The sequence below is a fragment of the Bombina bombina genome, chromosome 10 (assembly GCF_027579735.1).
Source record: "Bombina bombina isolate aBomBom1 chromosome 10, aBomBom1.pri, whole genome shotgun sequence".
NCBI classification, from domain to species: Eukaryota; Metazoa; Chordata; class Amphibia; order Anura; family Bombinatoridae; genus Bombina; species Bombina bombina.
The window spans coordinates 130,274,147-130,291,625 of record NC_069508.1 but is presented as its reverse complement, the minus strand read 5'-3'; the positions used below and the strand labels follow the sequence as shown (position 1 = coordinate 130,291,625).

General features: G+C 40.3%; 1 protein-coding gene across 1 annotated transcript in view; it reads left to right on the top strand.

The window, feature by feature from the left end:
- Positions 1 to 17,479, top strand: part of GIPC2 (GIPC PDZ domain containing family member 2) — a 183,791-nt gene that overhangs the window by 74,348 nt on the left and 91,964 nt on the right. Inside the window, exon 3 of the mRNA XM_053693327.1 lies at positions 874 to 1,054. Within this exon, the coding sequence (XP_053549302.1) occupies positions 874 to 1,054 (181 nt within the window). The remainder of the gene's footprint in view (positions 1 to 873; positions 1,055 to 17,479) is intronic.

Genomic DNA, 17,479 nt, shown 5'->3' with positions numbered 1-17,479 from the left:
CAGCAGCTCACAAGAGCTGCTGGTGCAACGCCGCCCCATACAGACTCGCGGCCAATCGGCCGCCAGCAGGGAGGTGTCAATCAACCCGATCGTATTCAATCGGGTTGTATTGTGGAGATTCCTGTCGCCTGATCAGAGCAGGCGGACAGGGTTATGAAGCAGCGATCTTTAGACCGCTGCTTCATAACTTGTGTTTCTGGCGAGTCTGAAGACTCGCCAGAAACACGGGCCCTCAAGCTCCATACAGAGCTTGATAAGTAGGCCTCGGAATATCATGGGAACAAAGCAAATTTGATAATAGAAGTAAATTGGAAACTTTTTTTTAAATAGTTTGTTCTGTCTGAATCACCAAAGAAAATATTTTGGTTTCATATCCCTTTAAAAAAAATAAAGCAAACTACCAAATGCAAATATCTTACAAAGTATAGTAAAGTAACCACACAACTAATATTAATTTCACAAACAACAGGGGCGGAACTACCATTGGCGCAAGTGCTAGAGGAGCCCATAGCAGCCTCTCTATATACAGGCGCGTATATAATCTTAATGCAAGGGAGACTTTTATTACGGAAGGTTGCAGGTCGATCTAGCTATACTCAAAATCATTATACAGAGCGTTATATATATTATTACTACTGAGTTACCTTTGGAGGGGGGCCCACATTTTAGGGCCCTCTGTTGAGTAGATCTGCTACTGTCCTGAGGGACATCATTGATTTGGACAGTGATGATAATAAAACTGTAATTACGGTAGATTTGGGTAGGAAGATAGAAAAAAAAAAATGGCCAGATCAGAGGTACAATGATACATTTTACCATATTGTTAACCTTTTTATCATGGCTCTAATTAGTGTTGACGTTTTGTTTTTGTAGCGGATCAAAGAAGACAGCACAATCGACAGAGTAAAAGTCATCAACGTAGGGGATCATATAGAATCTATCAATGGGAAAAATATTGTAGGATCGCGCCATTATGAAGTTGCCAAGATGCTGAAAGAGTTGGAAAAAGGAGTTGCCTTCAAATTAAAGTTGATAGAACCTTTTAAAGCGTTTGGTAAGTACAAATCATTTGTTCCCTGTAGAATAATCATTTTTAATTAGAGTTAGATTATGTTATTTTTGCACTTATGTATTTTGCTAAGTTTGCGTTTAACCCCCACAAAGGGGTTTAAATTCGTAGCTAAACACATTCAAACTCTTAAAGCGGACATGACTGTTTAGCCAATTAGGAGAGGTATATGCATGTATCCACACAGGGTTAAACACATAGGTCTAGATTAGAAATGGCGCGCAATATTAGCGCTATTGTGCATTAGCGGGACATTAAACACTAAGGGCTAGATTACAAGTGGAGCACAAAATTTTAAGCACCCGCAAAAGGGCAAAATCTGCCCGTTTGCGGGTGCGGGATAATTAATCATCCATTACAAGTGTCTCGTTATTGCTACCATGCACTCACGGTGGCAATTAGCGCTTATAATTAAGCAGAGATCAGATCTCTGGTTAATTTTATAAACGTGCCCCAAATGTGCCCAAAATACAGTGTACTGTATTTTATAAAAAATTAAAGATAGCAGCATCTTTATTTTTAAAAAAAATACTGCACCAGGCAGTATATAGGGGATAAAGTTGGTGGGAGTCTTTAAGAGTTTATAATACAATTTTTTTTTTATTTAATAAAGTGTTTACAATGCAAAGAAACCCAAAAATATGAATACTAAGGGCTAGCTTAGTAGAGCGTTAAATTAGCACTCAGAAAATTAACCAGAGATCCAATCTCTGGTTCATTTTCTAAAAGTGCCCCAAATGCCCTCAAAAGAGAGGGCATTATAGTTTTTATTTAAATTTTTTTTTTTTTAAATAAAAACAAAAACTGCACTAGGCAGTTTTGGGGCTTTAAAGTTAGTGGGAGTGGGGTGTTAGAAAGAAAAAAACGGCACTGAAAAGTGCCTTTACATTGCAGTCTATGGGGACTGTGTGTTTCCGGTAAATATATATGTATATGCTTATATACATATACATTTATGTGTTAATATCTGTATATACACATATTAACACATAAATATATAGTAAAAAAATAAACAAAGTGACAGCACTATCTATGGCTTATTCTATCTAAGTGCTCATGCACGGGATAGAGTAGGGTCACCATATGGTGGTTGGGGTTTGTGTGAATGTGGATAGATTGACATTTGGACCCTCCAGAATTAATATTGGATCTGCTTTATCCACTGGGCTGGATTTTGTTATAGCTGGTAACATAATTAAATTCTTAACACTAAAGACTCTTTTGCTGGGATTTATTTACGTGGCATAAATATATATGTATATAATCATATACATATATATTTAAGATTGCTGCCATCGCTGCGCTATTTACCCCCTTCGCTGCGCGATGTTCTGATGTTGTCTATGAGGGCATCAGAACGAGGTTCCCATAGGAGCCTATAGAAGCGCGCTCTTGTGAGCACAATGCTTCCCAGCAATGCAAATGCAAGCTTGTGTTCGCATTACTGTGAACTTGTAATACCAGCACACATTAGCATGCACTGGTATTACACAGTGGAGAGCAAATATCTCATAATCTGGCCCTATATACATTTATAAGCATAGCACTGAGGTTATTCCCAAACTCTCTATAGTTGTGGGTGCCGCCATGTTGAAATCAATCTTTCACTTTGTTCCATTGGTGACCTGTTTGCACATGTACAGCAACTCTCCTTCAGATACCTGCAGTGTTACCTAGGTTTCAAAATGGCGGCACCCATAATGAGACTGAGGTGCATGAAATGTATTTAGTCTTTATTGTCCCTTTAACATAGCCTGAGTAAAATGTATAGTGCTTCTATTTTTGCTCTCATGTTACAAGTCAAACGTAATATTTTAGTGCTTGGGCGATAGTATAGGGCGGAGTAAAACATCTGGATGTTGTATAGCACGGGTGCATCCCTCACATAGCAGACTTCTATGGGGGCGTGCTGAAAAATGTATGTTGGCTATCGCTCAATCTCTGGTGCGCTTTAAAGGACAATAAACTCTGAGATTTTTTATATAAATGTCTAGTTATATATAATGAAACACCTTTGCAATATATTTTCATTATGTATTTTGCCCCCTTTTCATGTAATTTATCTCTTGAACAATTTCTAATTCTCCAAATTCTATTCCTAATTGGATTTATCAGATAACAACTGCAAAACAATGCACTTTATACGAACCTTATGACTGCGGCTTGCCTTGTTGTCTGTAGACTAAGGTCCAGATTGGCTATTCCAAATAAGGCAAATAGTGGGTGGAGTTTGGGTATTGAAAAATATCTGCAGTAAAAAAGTGTTAATTTGTTTTAAAAAAAACAAACATTAAGACTTGGCTAATATGTTATTCTATAGCAACACAAAATAAATGATGTGTAATTACAATGTGTTTACTGTCTCTTTAACCACCAGTAAAGTAGCAGAGCTCTTTAGTTAGATATATACTATCGTATTTCATTGAGATATTAGTTAAAAACACTTATATATACACACACATAAAACACACACACATATATATATATATATATATATATATATATATATATACATACACTGTATATATATATATATATATATATATATATATATATATATATATATATACAGGTAGCCCTCAGTTTACGCCGGGGTTAGGTTCCAGAAGGAATGGTTGTAAATCAAAACTGTTGTAAATTGAAACCCAGTTTATAATGTAAGTCAATGGGAAGTGAGGGAGTTAGGTTCCAGGCCCCTCTCAAAATTGTCATAAGTAACACCTAATACATTATTTTTAAAGCTTTGAAATGAAGACTTTAAATGCTAAACAGCATTATAAACCTAATAAAATAATCACACAACACAGAATATATAATTAAACTAAGTTAAATGAACAAAAACATTTGCTAAACAGCATTATAAACCTAATAAAATAATCACACAACACAGACTAACTTGCATTTTTCTGCAAACAGTTCTTTCTATGCATTCCAATCTGGACTGATTTATAGACAGGAAGATCTTGTTCCTTTGAAATCTGCTCGTTAGTTCAGGTCTGGTTAAACTGATTAATTTAAGCTTGCTTGGCTTTGCGGCAACACAAGCGGACAGCTCCACCTACTGGCTATTTTAATAAATGCACTGCTTCTTAATGCTTTTCAATAGCAGTCACATGACTGGAAAAAAAGGTTGTTATTCTGAAACGGTGTAAATTGAACCGTTGTAAAACGAGGGCCACCTGTATATATATATATATATGTACACACACACAAAAAACACACACATATATATATATATATATATATATATATATATACACACACACACACACACATACTGTATATACACACACATATAATTTCATGCTCTATCTGAATGACACCATTTTTACTTTAGTGTCCCTTTAAAGGGGAGAACACTTTACAGTACAATGTCCCTTTAAATTAACAAAAGCGAAGAAATGCCCTGCCCTTAAAGGGACACTGAACCCAAATTTTTTCTTTTGTAATTCAGAAAGAGCATGCAATTTTAAGCAACTTTCTAATTTACTCCTATTATCAATTTTTCTTCATTCTCTTGCTATCATTATTTGAAAAAGAAGGCATCTAAGCTTTTATTTGGTTTCAGTACTCTGGACAGCACTTTTTTATTGGTGGATGAATTTATCCACCAATCAGCAAGGACAACCCAGATTGTTCACCAAAAATGGGCCGGCATCTAAACTTACATTCTTGCATTTCAAATAAAGATACCAAGAGAATGAAGAAAATTCGATAATAGGAGTAAATTAGAAAGTTGCTTAAAATGTCATGCTCTATCTGAATCACAAAAGAAAAATTTTGAGTACAGTGTCCCTTTAAGCACAGTCAGTAGTAGGTGACATTTTATACAAAGTAAACTACAGTAAATTCCTGTGTGATTATAAGCAGATTACAAGCTGATCACATTCTGTACATATAGAAATAGCATACACATTAAATGATTATTAACACAATAAAAATATTAACTGTAAAAGTATATTCGTAGCTTTCATTGATGGAGACGTTTTATTTAGCTTGGGCGCACAGGCACATAATCCTCTGTGCACTAATATACAGGTAGCAGGTGTGTATATATGTCTGAGAGGTACATAACATACATTTGGTGAGCAGAGAAACCAGTAACTTGATCCCTAGAGAAAGATGAGAAGGAAAACAGAAATGATACTGACAAGTGTGTGCCCGATAATGCAGGAAGGAGTCAGGTTCCCTTAAGAAGTGGGGGAAGTATAAGCAAAGGTCAAAGGTTTAAAAAAAACCATGTTTAAAATGATAGATCTTCACTCATGTGTTTAAGGAACTTGCCTTAACCTCTTGTGTGCCAGAGTAAGTTCTAGCCAAGGGGTTAAACATCAGTAAAAATCTAATTACATTAGGAACAAGGATCTGAAGGCTTCTAATATCGCACATTAGAGGAAGAATCTTCAGCCCTATTTCTTATCATTGCTGTCTTAAGTTTTTATCAATAAAGTTTATTGATAAAGGGTATTTTAAAGGGAGGCAGAAGTGCGCAAAGATCATTTGTAAGAATAGAAATAATGTGAAAAAGTCTCCTCAGGTTGCATGCTGAGTCTAAACTGTGAAAGTTTGATTTTGAGTTTCCTGTCCCTTTAAATTTTTTATAGTATTAGTGTCAGGAAAAAAACTGTTCAAAAACTCTTCTTGACAGCAAATATATCTATATACCTGTCTCACTATGGTAGAAAAAAATGTATAAACAAAAAAGACACACTCTAGGTAGTTGGAGGATTAGGGTGATATATATATATATATATATATATATATATATATACATACACATATATATACACATATACATACATATACATATATATATATATATATATATATATATATATACACACACACAACATTTGGTTTAGCACACCTTACAAAAAGTTTATATACACATCTTTGGGAGTGCTGCCAATATGACCTTGTCAATACACAAACAAAAAGGTATTGGCGCACATCCATTTTCAAAAGCACAACATATTTTTTGAACTTCTGCAAAAAATTGCCTGCAAAAAACATCAAGAGACAACTATTCTTTTTAAATACAATTGGGATCTTACTCACACAATATGGCCATATACTGCTTAGCCAGTCACCACTTACAAGGTGCCCCAATATAGACTGGTCCTAACACTACAGTCCTTTGCCTCAGAGGGCTGAATCATTCCTGTTTTTACTCTTCATAATAGAATGAGACTCCCTGGCTTAATATGCACAACTCTATTACACTGCCATGAACTAACCTGAGCTTGGGTGGGGTGCTTAAACCAGGGTCAGGGTCAGTCTCCCTGATTATGTTTTAATACAAATGCAAAATTTAGTTTAGCACACCTTACAAAAAGTTTATATACACATTTTTGGGAGTGCTGCCAATATGACCTAATCAGGGAGACTGACCATCTCCCATTGGTTAAAGCGCCCCACTCAAGCTCAGGTGTCCTCATGACAGTGTAATAGAGTTGTGCATATTAAGCCAGAGAGTCTCATTCTATAATGAAGAGTAAAAGCAGGAATAATTCAGCCCTCTGAGGCAAAGGACTGTAGTGTTAGGAACAGTCTATATTGGGGCACCTTGTAAGTGGTGACTGGCTCAGCAAAATATGGCCATATTGTGTGACTAAGATCCCAATTTTATTTAAAAAGAATAAGTTGTCTCTTGATGTTTTTTGCAGGCATTTTTTGTAGCAGTTCAGTTTTTGTTTGTGTATTTAAAAAAGAAGCATTTTTGTAAAGTTTAATGAATGAAAGTGCCCCTGTTTTTAAGATTTTTTTTTTAGATACCAGACACTTATTAATTAAAATTTACAATCACTTTCAACTCTAATAAAAATAATAAATAAATTGAGAATAAATGCACTTTAAGATACAGGTAAAATAAATATTTAGAGATTAAAGTCCTTAGATTGAGTCTATAATAAAATTATAATCATAATAAAATGATTAAGGACTGAGGTCCGAAACGTTGTTCCATTTGTGCACCTTGGTGTCTTAATAAATTCTGCATTATCTTATACCTTGGAAGTGATGAGTGCTGCTGTCTTTTGGACTTTTGTATCAGTATTTGGGACTTGGTGTGGAGCCCCTGAGAGAGTTGCACCCTTTATTTTCCCATTGTGCTGTTCCTATCTTGACTGTGATTAGATACAAGGTAATCACAGAAAGAGGTAAAACTGTATTAATATAACTGAGTTGGTTATGCAAAACTGGGGATTGGGTAATGTCATAACATGACTAAGGACTGATTGTAGTCCTGAAACGTTGTTGCTTTGCTTTGGACCCTGACATGAGATAAAATAAAGGCCCCTTTTTAAAGAATTTTCGTGGCTGGAACCAATCCTTTATATTTAAGTATTTGGAAGTGTTCTGTGTCTGACAAAGTTTGGTGCAGTTTCCTACATTTGAATTTTTAAACTCCTCGCTAGTGACAGGATTAATTTCTGTGTAATGAGCCATTGAAAGCATTAGTGCACAGAAATACTTTGGAGTCGATTTATCAACCCCTTTGCCCAGCTACGGCTGCAGGTTCTCACAAGAGAACTTGCACTCTGTATTTAACAAGCAGCAGTCATCAGACCGCTGCTTCCCTACCCTTTCGCCAGTCTTAGGTGACGAATTTCAATCTCCCCAGTCTCGTTCGACCGGGGAGATTGACAGCTCCTGCCCGCACGTGATTGGCTGTGCACGGGCAGGGGGCGGCATTGCACACAAGCGCAAAAAAAAACCCGCTTGTGGGCAATGCTGAATTTCCGACAACGAAATTCAGCCCGTCAGAGGCGAGCTGTGGCGGACATTGGCGCGTATGTGCGCCCCTGTCCGCCTCAGTTTGATAAATCGATCCCTATGAGTCGTGTTATCTCAGACACACCTACCACAGACTACAAGTCAATCAGCAACTGCTGATAACAATTACAGGGCTATAGAAACCAGTTCTTACTAGCAAGAGCAGATTCATTTTTGCATTGCAGACAGGAAGTTAATAAGACCCAGGGATAGAGCTGCTGGTCTATTGGCATTATTTGCTGCTTGTGTTGCTTTTGCTGTAATAGCTGGATTTGTATGTGCTTTTTTCTGCTCTGTCATCTACTGCAACAGTTTATCTACATCCATTATCCCACTGACAAAAAATATTAAAATCCTAGTGCGGACTCTCAGTAGCATTAGACACACAACTGCACACTGACTTTCAGCTGTTGTTAACTTCATAGTTTAGATCATAGTTCTTTATATCACGGGTCGGGACCCATTACTGGATCGCAACACCATGTTTACTGGGTCACAACTTGTGTGTGTTTTGTAAGAGTTTGTGGTGGTATCTGTTATATGAGAGTTTGTGTGGTGTGTGTTGTATGAGTGTGGTGTGTGTGTTGTATGAGTGTGTTGTATGAGTGTGTATGTGTGTGTTGTATGAGTGTGTGTGTTGTATGAGAGTGTGTGTGGCATGTTGTACGAGAGTGTGTGTTGTATGAGAGTGTGTGCTGTATGATAATTTGTGTGGTGCATAAGAGTGTGTGTGTTGTATGAGAGTGTGTGTTGTATGAGAGTGTATGTGTGTGTTATATGACGGTGTGTGTGTGTTGTATGTGAGAGTGTGTGTGTGTTGTATGAGAGTGTGTGTGTTGTATGAGAGTGTATGTGTGTGTTGTATGAGAGTGTGTGTGTGTTGTATGAGAGTTTGTGTATTGTTGTATGAGAATGTGTGTGGTGTATGAGAGCGTGTGTGGTGTATAAGAGTGTGGGGTGTGTGGTGTATGAATGTGTGTGTATTGTATGAGAGTGCGTGTGTTGTGTTTGTGTTTTGTATGAGAGTGTTTGTGTGTTGTATGCGAGTGTGTTTGTTGTATGAGTGTGTGTGTGGTGTATGAGTGTGTGTGTGGTGTATGAGTGTGTGTGTGATGTGTGTGTATTTTATGAGATTCTGTGTGTGTGTTGTATGAGAGTGTGTGTGTTGTATGATAGTGTATATGTGTGTGTGGTGTGTGTGTTGTATAAGAGTGTGTGTGGTGTGTTGTATGAGAGTGTGTTTGGTATATGGGAGAGTGTGTGTGTGTGTGTGGTGTATGAGAGTATGAGGCTGATTTACCAAATGTCTGTCGGACCTGATCCGACAGCGCGGATCAGGTCCGACAGACATCGCTAAATGCGGAGAGCAATACACTCTCCGTATTCAGCATTGCACCAGCAGCTCACAAGAGCAGCTGGTGCAACGCCGCCCCCTGCAGACTCGCGGCCAATGGGCCGCCAGCAGGGAGGTGTCAATCAACCCGATCATACTCGATCGGGTTGAATTGTGGCGATTCCTGTCCGCCTCAACAGAGCAGGCGGACAGGGTTATGGAGCAGCAGTCTTTAGATCGCTGCTCCATAACTTGTGTTTCTGGCGAGTCTGAAGACTCGCCAGAAACACGGCCCTCAAGCTCCATCCCAGAGCTTGATAAATGGGCCTCATAGTGTGTGGTGTATAAGAATATGTGTGTGGTGTATGAGTGTGTGTGTGTGGTGTATGAGAGTGTGTGTGTACTGTATGAGAGTGTGTGTGTACTGTATGAGAGTGTGTGTGTACTGTATGAGAGTGTGTGTATGGTGTATGAGAGTGTGTGTGTGTGGTGTATGAGTGTGTGTGTGGTGTATGAGTGTATGTGGTGTATGACTGTGTGTGTGTGGTGTATGAGTGTGTGTGTGGTGTATGAGTGTGTGTGTGTGTGGTGTATGAGTGTGTGTGTGTGTGGTGTATGAGTGTGTGTGTGTGTGGTGTATGAGTGTGTGTGTGTGGTGTATGAGTGTGTGTGTGTGTGTGTGGTGTGTGTGTGTGTGTGGTGTATGAGAGTGTGTGTGTGGTGTATGAGAGTGTGTGTGGTGCATGAGAGTGTGTGTGGTGCATGAGAGTGTGGGTGTGGGGTTTGTGTGTGTGTTGTATGAGAGTGTGTGATGTGTGTGTGGTGTGTGTGTTGTATGAGAGTGTGTGTGTTGTATAAGAGTGTGTGTGGTGTGTTGTATGAGAGTTTGTGGGGTGTGTGTCTGTTTTATGAGAGTGTGTTTGATATATGAGAGAGCGTGTGGTGTGTGTGTTGTATGAGAGTGTGTGTGTTGTATGAGAGTGTGTGGAGTGTGTGTGTGTTTTGTATGAGAGTGTGTGTGTTGTATGAGAGTGTGTGTGGAGTGTGTGTGTTTTGTATGAGAGTGTGTGTTGTATGAGAGTGTGTGTGGAGCGTGTGTGTTTTGTATGAGAGTGTGTGTGTTGTATAAGAGTGTGTGTGGAGTGTGTGTGTTTTGTATGAAAGTGTGTTGTATGAGAGTGTGTGTGGCGTGTGTGTGTTTTGTATGAGAGTGTGTGTGTTGTACAGAGCTGCAGAATCTGTTGATGTTCTACAAATAACTGATAATAATAGAGTGTGGAGTGTGTGTGTGTTTTGTATGAGAGTGTGTGTGTTGTATGAGAATGTGTGTGTTGTATGAGAGTGTGTGTGTTGTATGAGAGTGTGTGTGTTGTATGAGAGTGTGTGTGTTGTACAGAGCTGCGGAATCTGTTGATGTTCTACAAATAACTGATAATAATAGAGTGTGGGGTGTGTGTTAGTACCATTTACAACACTTTCAAATTTGACTACAATCAGGAATACAGTACACACACATTTTAGTCACTTAGCCAAAAATTGCAGCTATCTTCTTGTATATTACTTTAGAAATTTTCAGACCAAGCATAGAAATAGGGTAGCAAAGGAATGTGGTACCATGGTACGGGGTCTTGGGAAAAAAGTGTGAAGAACCCTGGTTTAGATCCCACAAATCACACCATTTGTAACAGTGGACCAGGTGGCATAGCACAGCACAGCAAGAAGTAATTAAAATGTACATTGCTTTTTGCTGTCTGAAATGCACAAAGAATCTTGTCCTGCTTGCAAGAACTGGCTTATATAGCTCTCTAATTGCTTATTGGCTTTTAAATACCAGCTTGATACATGTTAGGTGGGTGTGTTAGTACAGATAGCTCAAAAAGAACATTATTTCTGGTCATTCTACTTGGAATGACTCCTTGCATGGATGGTATAACTGCTTTTTATCATAAACACTTAAAGGGACACTAAGGGCTCCATGTACTAAGCCGTCAATTCATCCGTCATTGTAGACGCGGATAAACTCGCCGTTACTCGCCGCGGGCGAAATGGTGTCCGCTGTCGCTATGTACTAATATTCCCCCAATAAATAGACAAGTCTAGCCCGCCGCGAGCAGTTGCGGATTGTTGATAAATTTGACGCCTCGCTCGCCGCGACTAAGCTGATGGTACTTAACTTTCAGTTGAATTGTCTGGCCAATTATTAACACGTGACATGCAAGGTGTCACGAACATCATAGTAGTCGCGGGAATAGAATTTCTTCTGTTATGTGTGATCAGTCCACGGGTCATCATTACTTCTGGGATATAACTCCTCCCCAACAGGAAATGCAAGAGGATTCACCCAGCAGAGCTGCATATAGCTCCTCCCCTCTACGTCAGTCCCAGTCATTCTCTTGCACCCAACGACTAGATAGGATGTGTGAGAGGACTATGGTGATTATACTTAGTTTTTATGACTTCAATCAAAAGTTTGTTATTTTACAATAGCACCGGAGCGTGTTATTACTTCTCTGGCAGAGTTTGAGGAAGAATCTGCCAGAGTTTTTTACTATGATTTTAACCGGAGTTGTTAAGATCATATTGCTGTTCTCGGCCATCTGAGGGAGGTAAAGGCTTCAGATCAGGGGACAGCGGGCAGATGAATCTGCATTGAGGTATGTAGCAGTTTTTATTTTCTGAATGGAATTGATGAGAAAATCCTGCCATACCGTTAAAATGACATGTATGTATACACTTCAGTATTCTGGGGATGGTATTTCACCGGAACTACTCTGTTAAAGGTCACTAATCCTTTTAATAACTATTTATCATGTTAAACGTTTTTTGCTGGAATGTAGAATCGTTTACATTGCTGAGGTACTGTGTGAATAAATATTTGGGCATTATTTTCCACTTGGCAGCCTTTTTTGCTTTTATTTGTGACAGTTTCGTTTCTCTTCACTGCTGTGTGGGAGAGGGAGGGGCCGTTTTTGGCGCTCTTTGCTACGCATCAAAAAATTCCAGTCAGTTACTTTTATATTTCCTGCATGATCCGGTTCATCTCTGACAGATCTCAGGGGTCTTCAAACTTCTTTTAAGGGAGGTAAATTCTCTCAGCAGAGCTGTGAGAATTCTTATAGTGACTGTGAATAAAAACGTTGCTTTGTATTTTTTATGTCAAATTTAATTATTGTTATTTTACTAATGGGAACAAACCTTTGCTAAAAGTTGTGTTGTTTTAAAGTTTGATGCTATAACTCTTTTTCAGTTCATTATTTCAACTGTCATTTAATCGTTTAGTACCTCTTTGAGGCACAGTACGTTTTTGCTAAAAAAGATTATAACCAAGTTGTAAGTTTTTTTGCTAGTGTGTTAAACATGTCTGACTCAGAGGAAGATATCTGTGTCATTTGTTCCAATGCCAAGGTGGAGCCCAATAGAAATTTATGTACTAACTGTATTGATGCTACTTTAAATAAAAGTCAATCTGTACAATGTGAACAAATTTCACCAAACAGCGAGGGGAGAGTTATGCCGACTAACTCGCCTCACGCGGCAGTACCTGCATCTCCCGCCCGGGAGGTGCGTGATATTATGGCGCCTAGTACATCTGGGCGGCCATTACAGATAACATTACAAGATATGGCTACTGTTATGACTGAAGTTTTGTCTAAATTACCAGAACTAAGAGGCAAGCGTGATCACTCTGGGGTGAGAACAGAGTGCGCTGACAATGCTAGGGCCATGTCTGATACTGCGTCACAGCTCGCAGAGCATGAGGACGGAGAGCTTCATTCTGTGGGTGACGGTTCTGATCCAAACAGATTGGACTCAGATATTTCAAATTTTAAATTTAAATTGGAGAACCTCCGTGTATTACTAGGGGAGGTCTTAGCAGCTCTCAACGATTGTAACACCGTTGCAATACCAGAGAAACTGTGCAGGTTGGATAAATACTTTGCGGTACCGGCGAGTACTGAAGTTTTTCCTATACCTAAGAGACTAACTGAAATTGTTACTAAGGAGTGGGATAGACCCGGTGTGCCGTTCTCACCCCCTCCAATATTTAGAAAGATGTTTCCAATAGACGCCACCACTCGGGACTTATGGCAAACGGTCCCCAAGGTGGAGGGAGCAGTTTCTACTTTAGCTAAGCGTACCACTATCCCGGTGGAGGATAGCTGTGCTTTCTCAGATCCAATGGATAAAAAATTAGAGGGTTACCTTAAGAAAATGTTTGTTCAACAAGGTTTTATATTGCAACCCCTTGCATGTATCGCGCCGATTACGGCTGCGGCAGCATTTTGGATTGAGTCGCTGGAAGAGAACCTTAGTTCATCTACGCTAGACGACATTACGGACAGGCTTAGAGTCCTTAAACTAGCTAATTCTTTCATTTCGGAGGCCGTAGTACATTTAACCAAACTTACGGCTAAGAACTCAGGATTCGCCATACAGGCACGTAGGGCGCTGTGGCTAAAATCCTGGTCAGCAGATGTTACTTCTAAGTCCAAATTACTTAATATACCTTTCAAGGGGCAGTCTTTATTTGGGCCCGGTTTGAAAGAAATTATCGCTGACATTACAGGAGGTAAGGACCACGCCCTACCCCAAGACAAAGCCAAAGCTAAGGCTAGACAGTCTAATTTTCGTCCCTTTCGGAATTTCAAAACAGGAGCAGCATCAACCTCCACTGCACCAAAACAGGAAGGAGCTGTTGCTCGTTACAGGCAAGGCTGGAAGCCTAACCAGGCCTGGAACAAGAGCAAGCAGGCCAGGAAACCTGCTGCTGCCCCAAAGACAGCATGAATCGAGAGCCCCCGATCCGGGACCGGATCTAGTGGGGGGCAGACTCTCTCTCTTCGCCCAGGCCTGGGCAAGAGATGTTCAGGATCCCTGGGCACTAGAGATCATATCTCAGGGATACCTTCTAGACTTCAAATTATCTCCCCCAAGAGGGAGATTTCATCTGTCAAGGTTGTCAACAAACCAGATAAAGAAAGAAGCGTTTCTACGCTGCGTACAAGATCTGTTATTAATGGGAGTGATCCATCCGGTTCCGCGGTCGGAACAAGGACAAGGGTTCTACTCAAACCTGTTTGTGGTTCCCAAAAAAGAGGGAACTTTCAGGCCAATCTTAGATTTAAAGATTCTAAACAAATTCCTAAGAGTTCCATCGTTCAAAATGGAAACTATTCGGACAATTTTACCCATGATCCAAGAGGGTCAGTACATGACCACTGTGGATTTAAAGGATGCTTACCTTCACATTCCGATCCACAAAGATCATCTCCGGTATCTAAGGTTTGCCTTCTTAGACAGGCACTACCAGTTTGTAGCTCTTCCATTCGGATTGGCTACGGCTCCAAGAATCTTCACAAAGGTTCTGGGTGCCCTTCTGGCGGTACTAAGACCGCGAGGGATTTCGGTAGCTCCGTACCTAGACGACATTCTAATACAAGCTTCAAGCTTTCAAACTGCCAAGTCTCATACAGAGTTAGTTCTGGCATTTCTAAGGTCGCATGGATGGAAAGTGAACGAAAAGAAGAGTTCTCTCTTTCCTCTCACAAGAGTTCCATTCTTGGGGACTCTTATAGATTCTGTAGAAATGAAGATTTACCTGACAGAAGACAGGTTAACAAAGCTTCAAAATGCATGCCGTGTCCTTCATTCCATTCAACACCCGTCAGTAGCTCAATGCATGGAGGTGATCGGCTTAATGGTAGCGGCAATGGACATAGTACCTTTTGCACGCCTACATCTCAGACCGCTGCAATTATGCATGCTAAGTCAGTGGAATGGGGATTACTCAGATTTGTCCCCTACTCTGAATCTAAATCAAGAGACCAGAAATTCTCTTCTATGGTGGCTTTATCGGCCACACCTGTCCAGGGGGATGCCATTCAGCAGGCCAGACTGGACAATTGTAACAACAGACGCCAGCCTACTAGGTTGGGGCGCTGTCTGGAATTCTCTGAAGGCTCAGGGACTATGGAATCAGGAGGAGAGTCTCCTGCCAATAAACATTCTGGAATTGAGAGCGGTTCTCAATGCCCTTCTGGCTTGGCCCCAGTTAACAACTCGGGGGTTCATCAGGTTTCAGTCGGACAACATCACGACTGTAGCTTACATCAACCATCAGGGAGGGACAAGAAGCTCCCTAGCAATGATGGAAGTATCAAAGATAATTCGCTGGGCAGAGTCTCACTCTTGCCACCTGTCAGCAATCCACATCCCGGGAGTGGAGAACTGGGAGGCGGATTTCTTGAGTCGCCAGACTTTTCATCCGGGGGAGTGGGAACTTCATCCGGAGGTTTTTGCCCAAATACTTCGACGTTGGGGCAAACCAGAGATAGATCTCATGGCGTCTCGCCAGAACGCCAAACTTCCTCGCTACGGGTCCAGATCCAGGGATCCGGAAGCAGTTCTGATAGATGCTTTGACAGCACCTTGGAACTTCGGGATGGCTTATGTGTTTCCACCCTTCCCGCTGCTTCCTCGATTGATTGCCAAAATCAAACAGGAGAGAGCATCAGTAATTCTAATAGCACCTGCATGGCCACGCAGGACTTGGTATGCAGATCTAGTGGACATGTCATCCTGTCCGCCTTGGTCTCTACCTCTAAGACAGGACCTTCTGATACAGGGTCCATTCAAACATCAAAATCTAACTTCTCTGAAGCTGACTGCTTGGAAATTGAACGCTTGATTTGATCAAAACGTGGTTTTTCTGAGTCGGTTATTGATACCCTGATTCAGGCTAGGAAGCCTGTTACCAGAAGGATTTACCATAAAATATGGCGGAAATACCTATACTGGTGCGAATCCAAAGGTTACTCCTGGAGTAAGGTTAGGATCGCTAGGATATTGTCTTTTCTACAAGAAGGCTTAGAAAAGGGTTTATCAGCTAGCTCATTAAAGGGACAGATTTCAGCTCTGTCCATCTTGTTGCACAGGCGTCTGTCAGAAGATCCAGACGTCCAGGCCTTTTGTCAGGCTCTAGCTAGGATCAAGCCTGTGTTTAAGGCTGTTGCTCCGCCATGGAGTTTAAACTTAGTTCTTAACGTTTTACAGGGTGTTCCGTTTGAACCCCTTCATTCCATTGATATAAAATTGTTATCTTGGAAAGTTCTGTTTTTAATGGCTATTTCCTCGGCTCGAAGAGTTTCTGAGTTATCAGCCTTACATTGTGATTCCCCTTATCTGATTTTTCACTCAGACAAGGTAGTTCTGCGTACTAAACCTGGGTTCTTACCTAAGGTAGTCACTAACAGGAACATCAATCAAGAGATTGTTGTTCCATCCCTGTGTCCAAATCCTTCTTCAAAGAAGGAACGTCTTCTACACAATCTGGATGTAGTTCGTGCCCTCAAGTTCTACTTGCAGGCAACTAAAGATTTTCGCCAAACTTCTTCCCTGTTTGTCGTTTATTCTGGACAGAGGAGAGGTCAAAAAGCTTCTGCTACCTCTCTCTCTTTTTGGCTTCGTAGCATAATACGTTTAGCCTATGAGACTGCTGGACAGCAGCCTCCTGAAAGAATTACAGCCCACTCCACTAGAGCTGTGGCTTCCACTTGGGCCTTTAAGAATGAGGCCTCTGTTGAACAGATTTGCAAGGCTGCAACTTGGTCTTCGCTTCATACTTTTTCCAAATTTTACAAATTTGACACTTTTGCTTCTTCGGAGGCTATTTTTGGGAGAAAGGTTCTTCAGGCAGTGGTTCCTTCTGTATAATGAGCCTGCCTATCCCTCCCGTCATCCGTGTACTTTTGCTTTGGTATTGGTATCCCAGAAGTAATGATGACCCGTGGACTGATCACACATAACAGAAGAAAACATAATTTATGCTTACCTGATAAATTCCTTTCTTCTGTTGTGTGATCAGTCCACGGCCCGCCCTGTTTTAAGGCAGGTAAATATTTTTTAAATTATACTCCAGTCACCACTTCACCCTTGGTTACTCCTTTCTCGTTGATTCTTGGTCGAATGACTGGGACTGACGTAGAGGGGAGGAGCTATATGCAGCTCTGCTGGGTGAATCCTCTTGCATTTCCTGTTGGGGAGGAGTTATATCCCAGAAGTAATGATGACCCGTGGACTGATCACACAACAGAAGAAAGGAATTTATCAGGTAAGCATAAATTATGTTTTTGCTCCTATAAAAGTTCAACTTATCTAAACAACTTTATTATTGTTCAAAATTTTTTGAAGAGTGATAACAGAGCGTTATTTTTGTAATATTTATTTACAATTTGGATATGGCTTCATCTGGATCTGATAATATATAAATATTAATATAAAAATAATTATAAAGATTGACAACT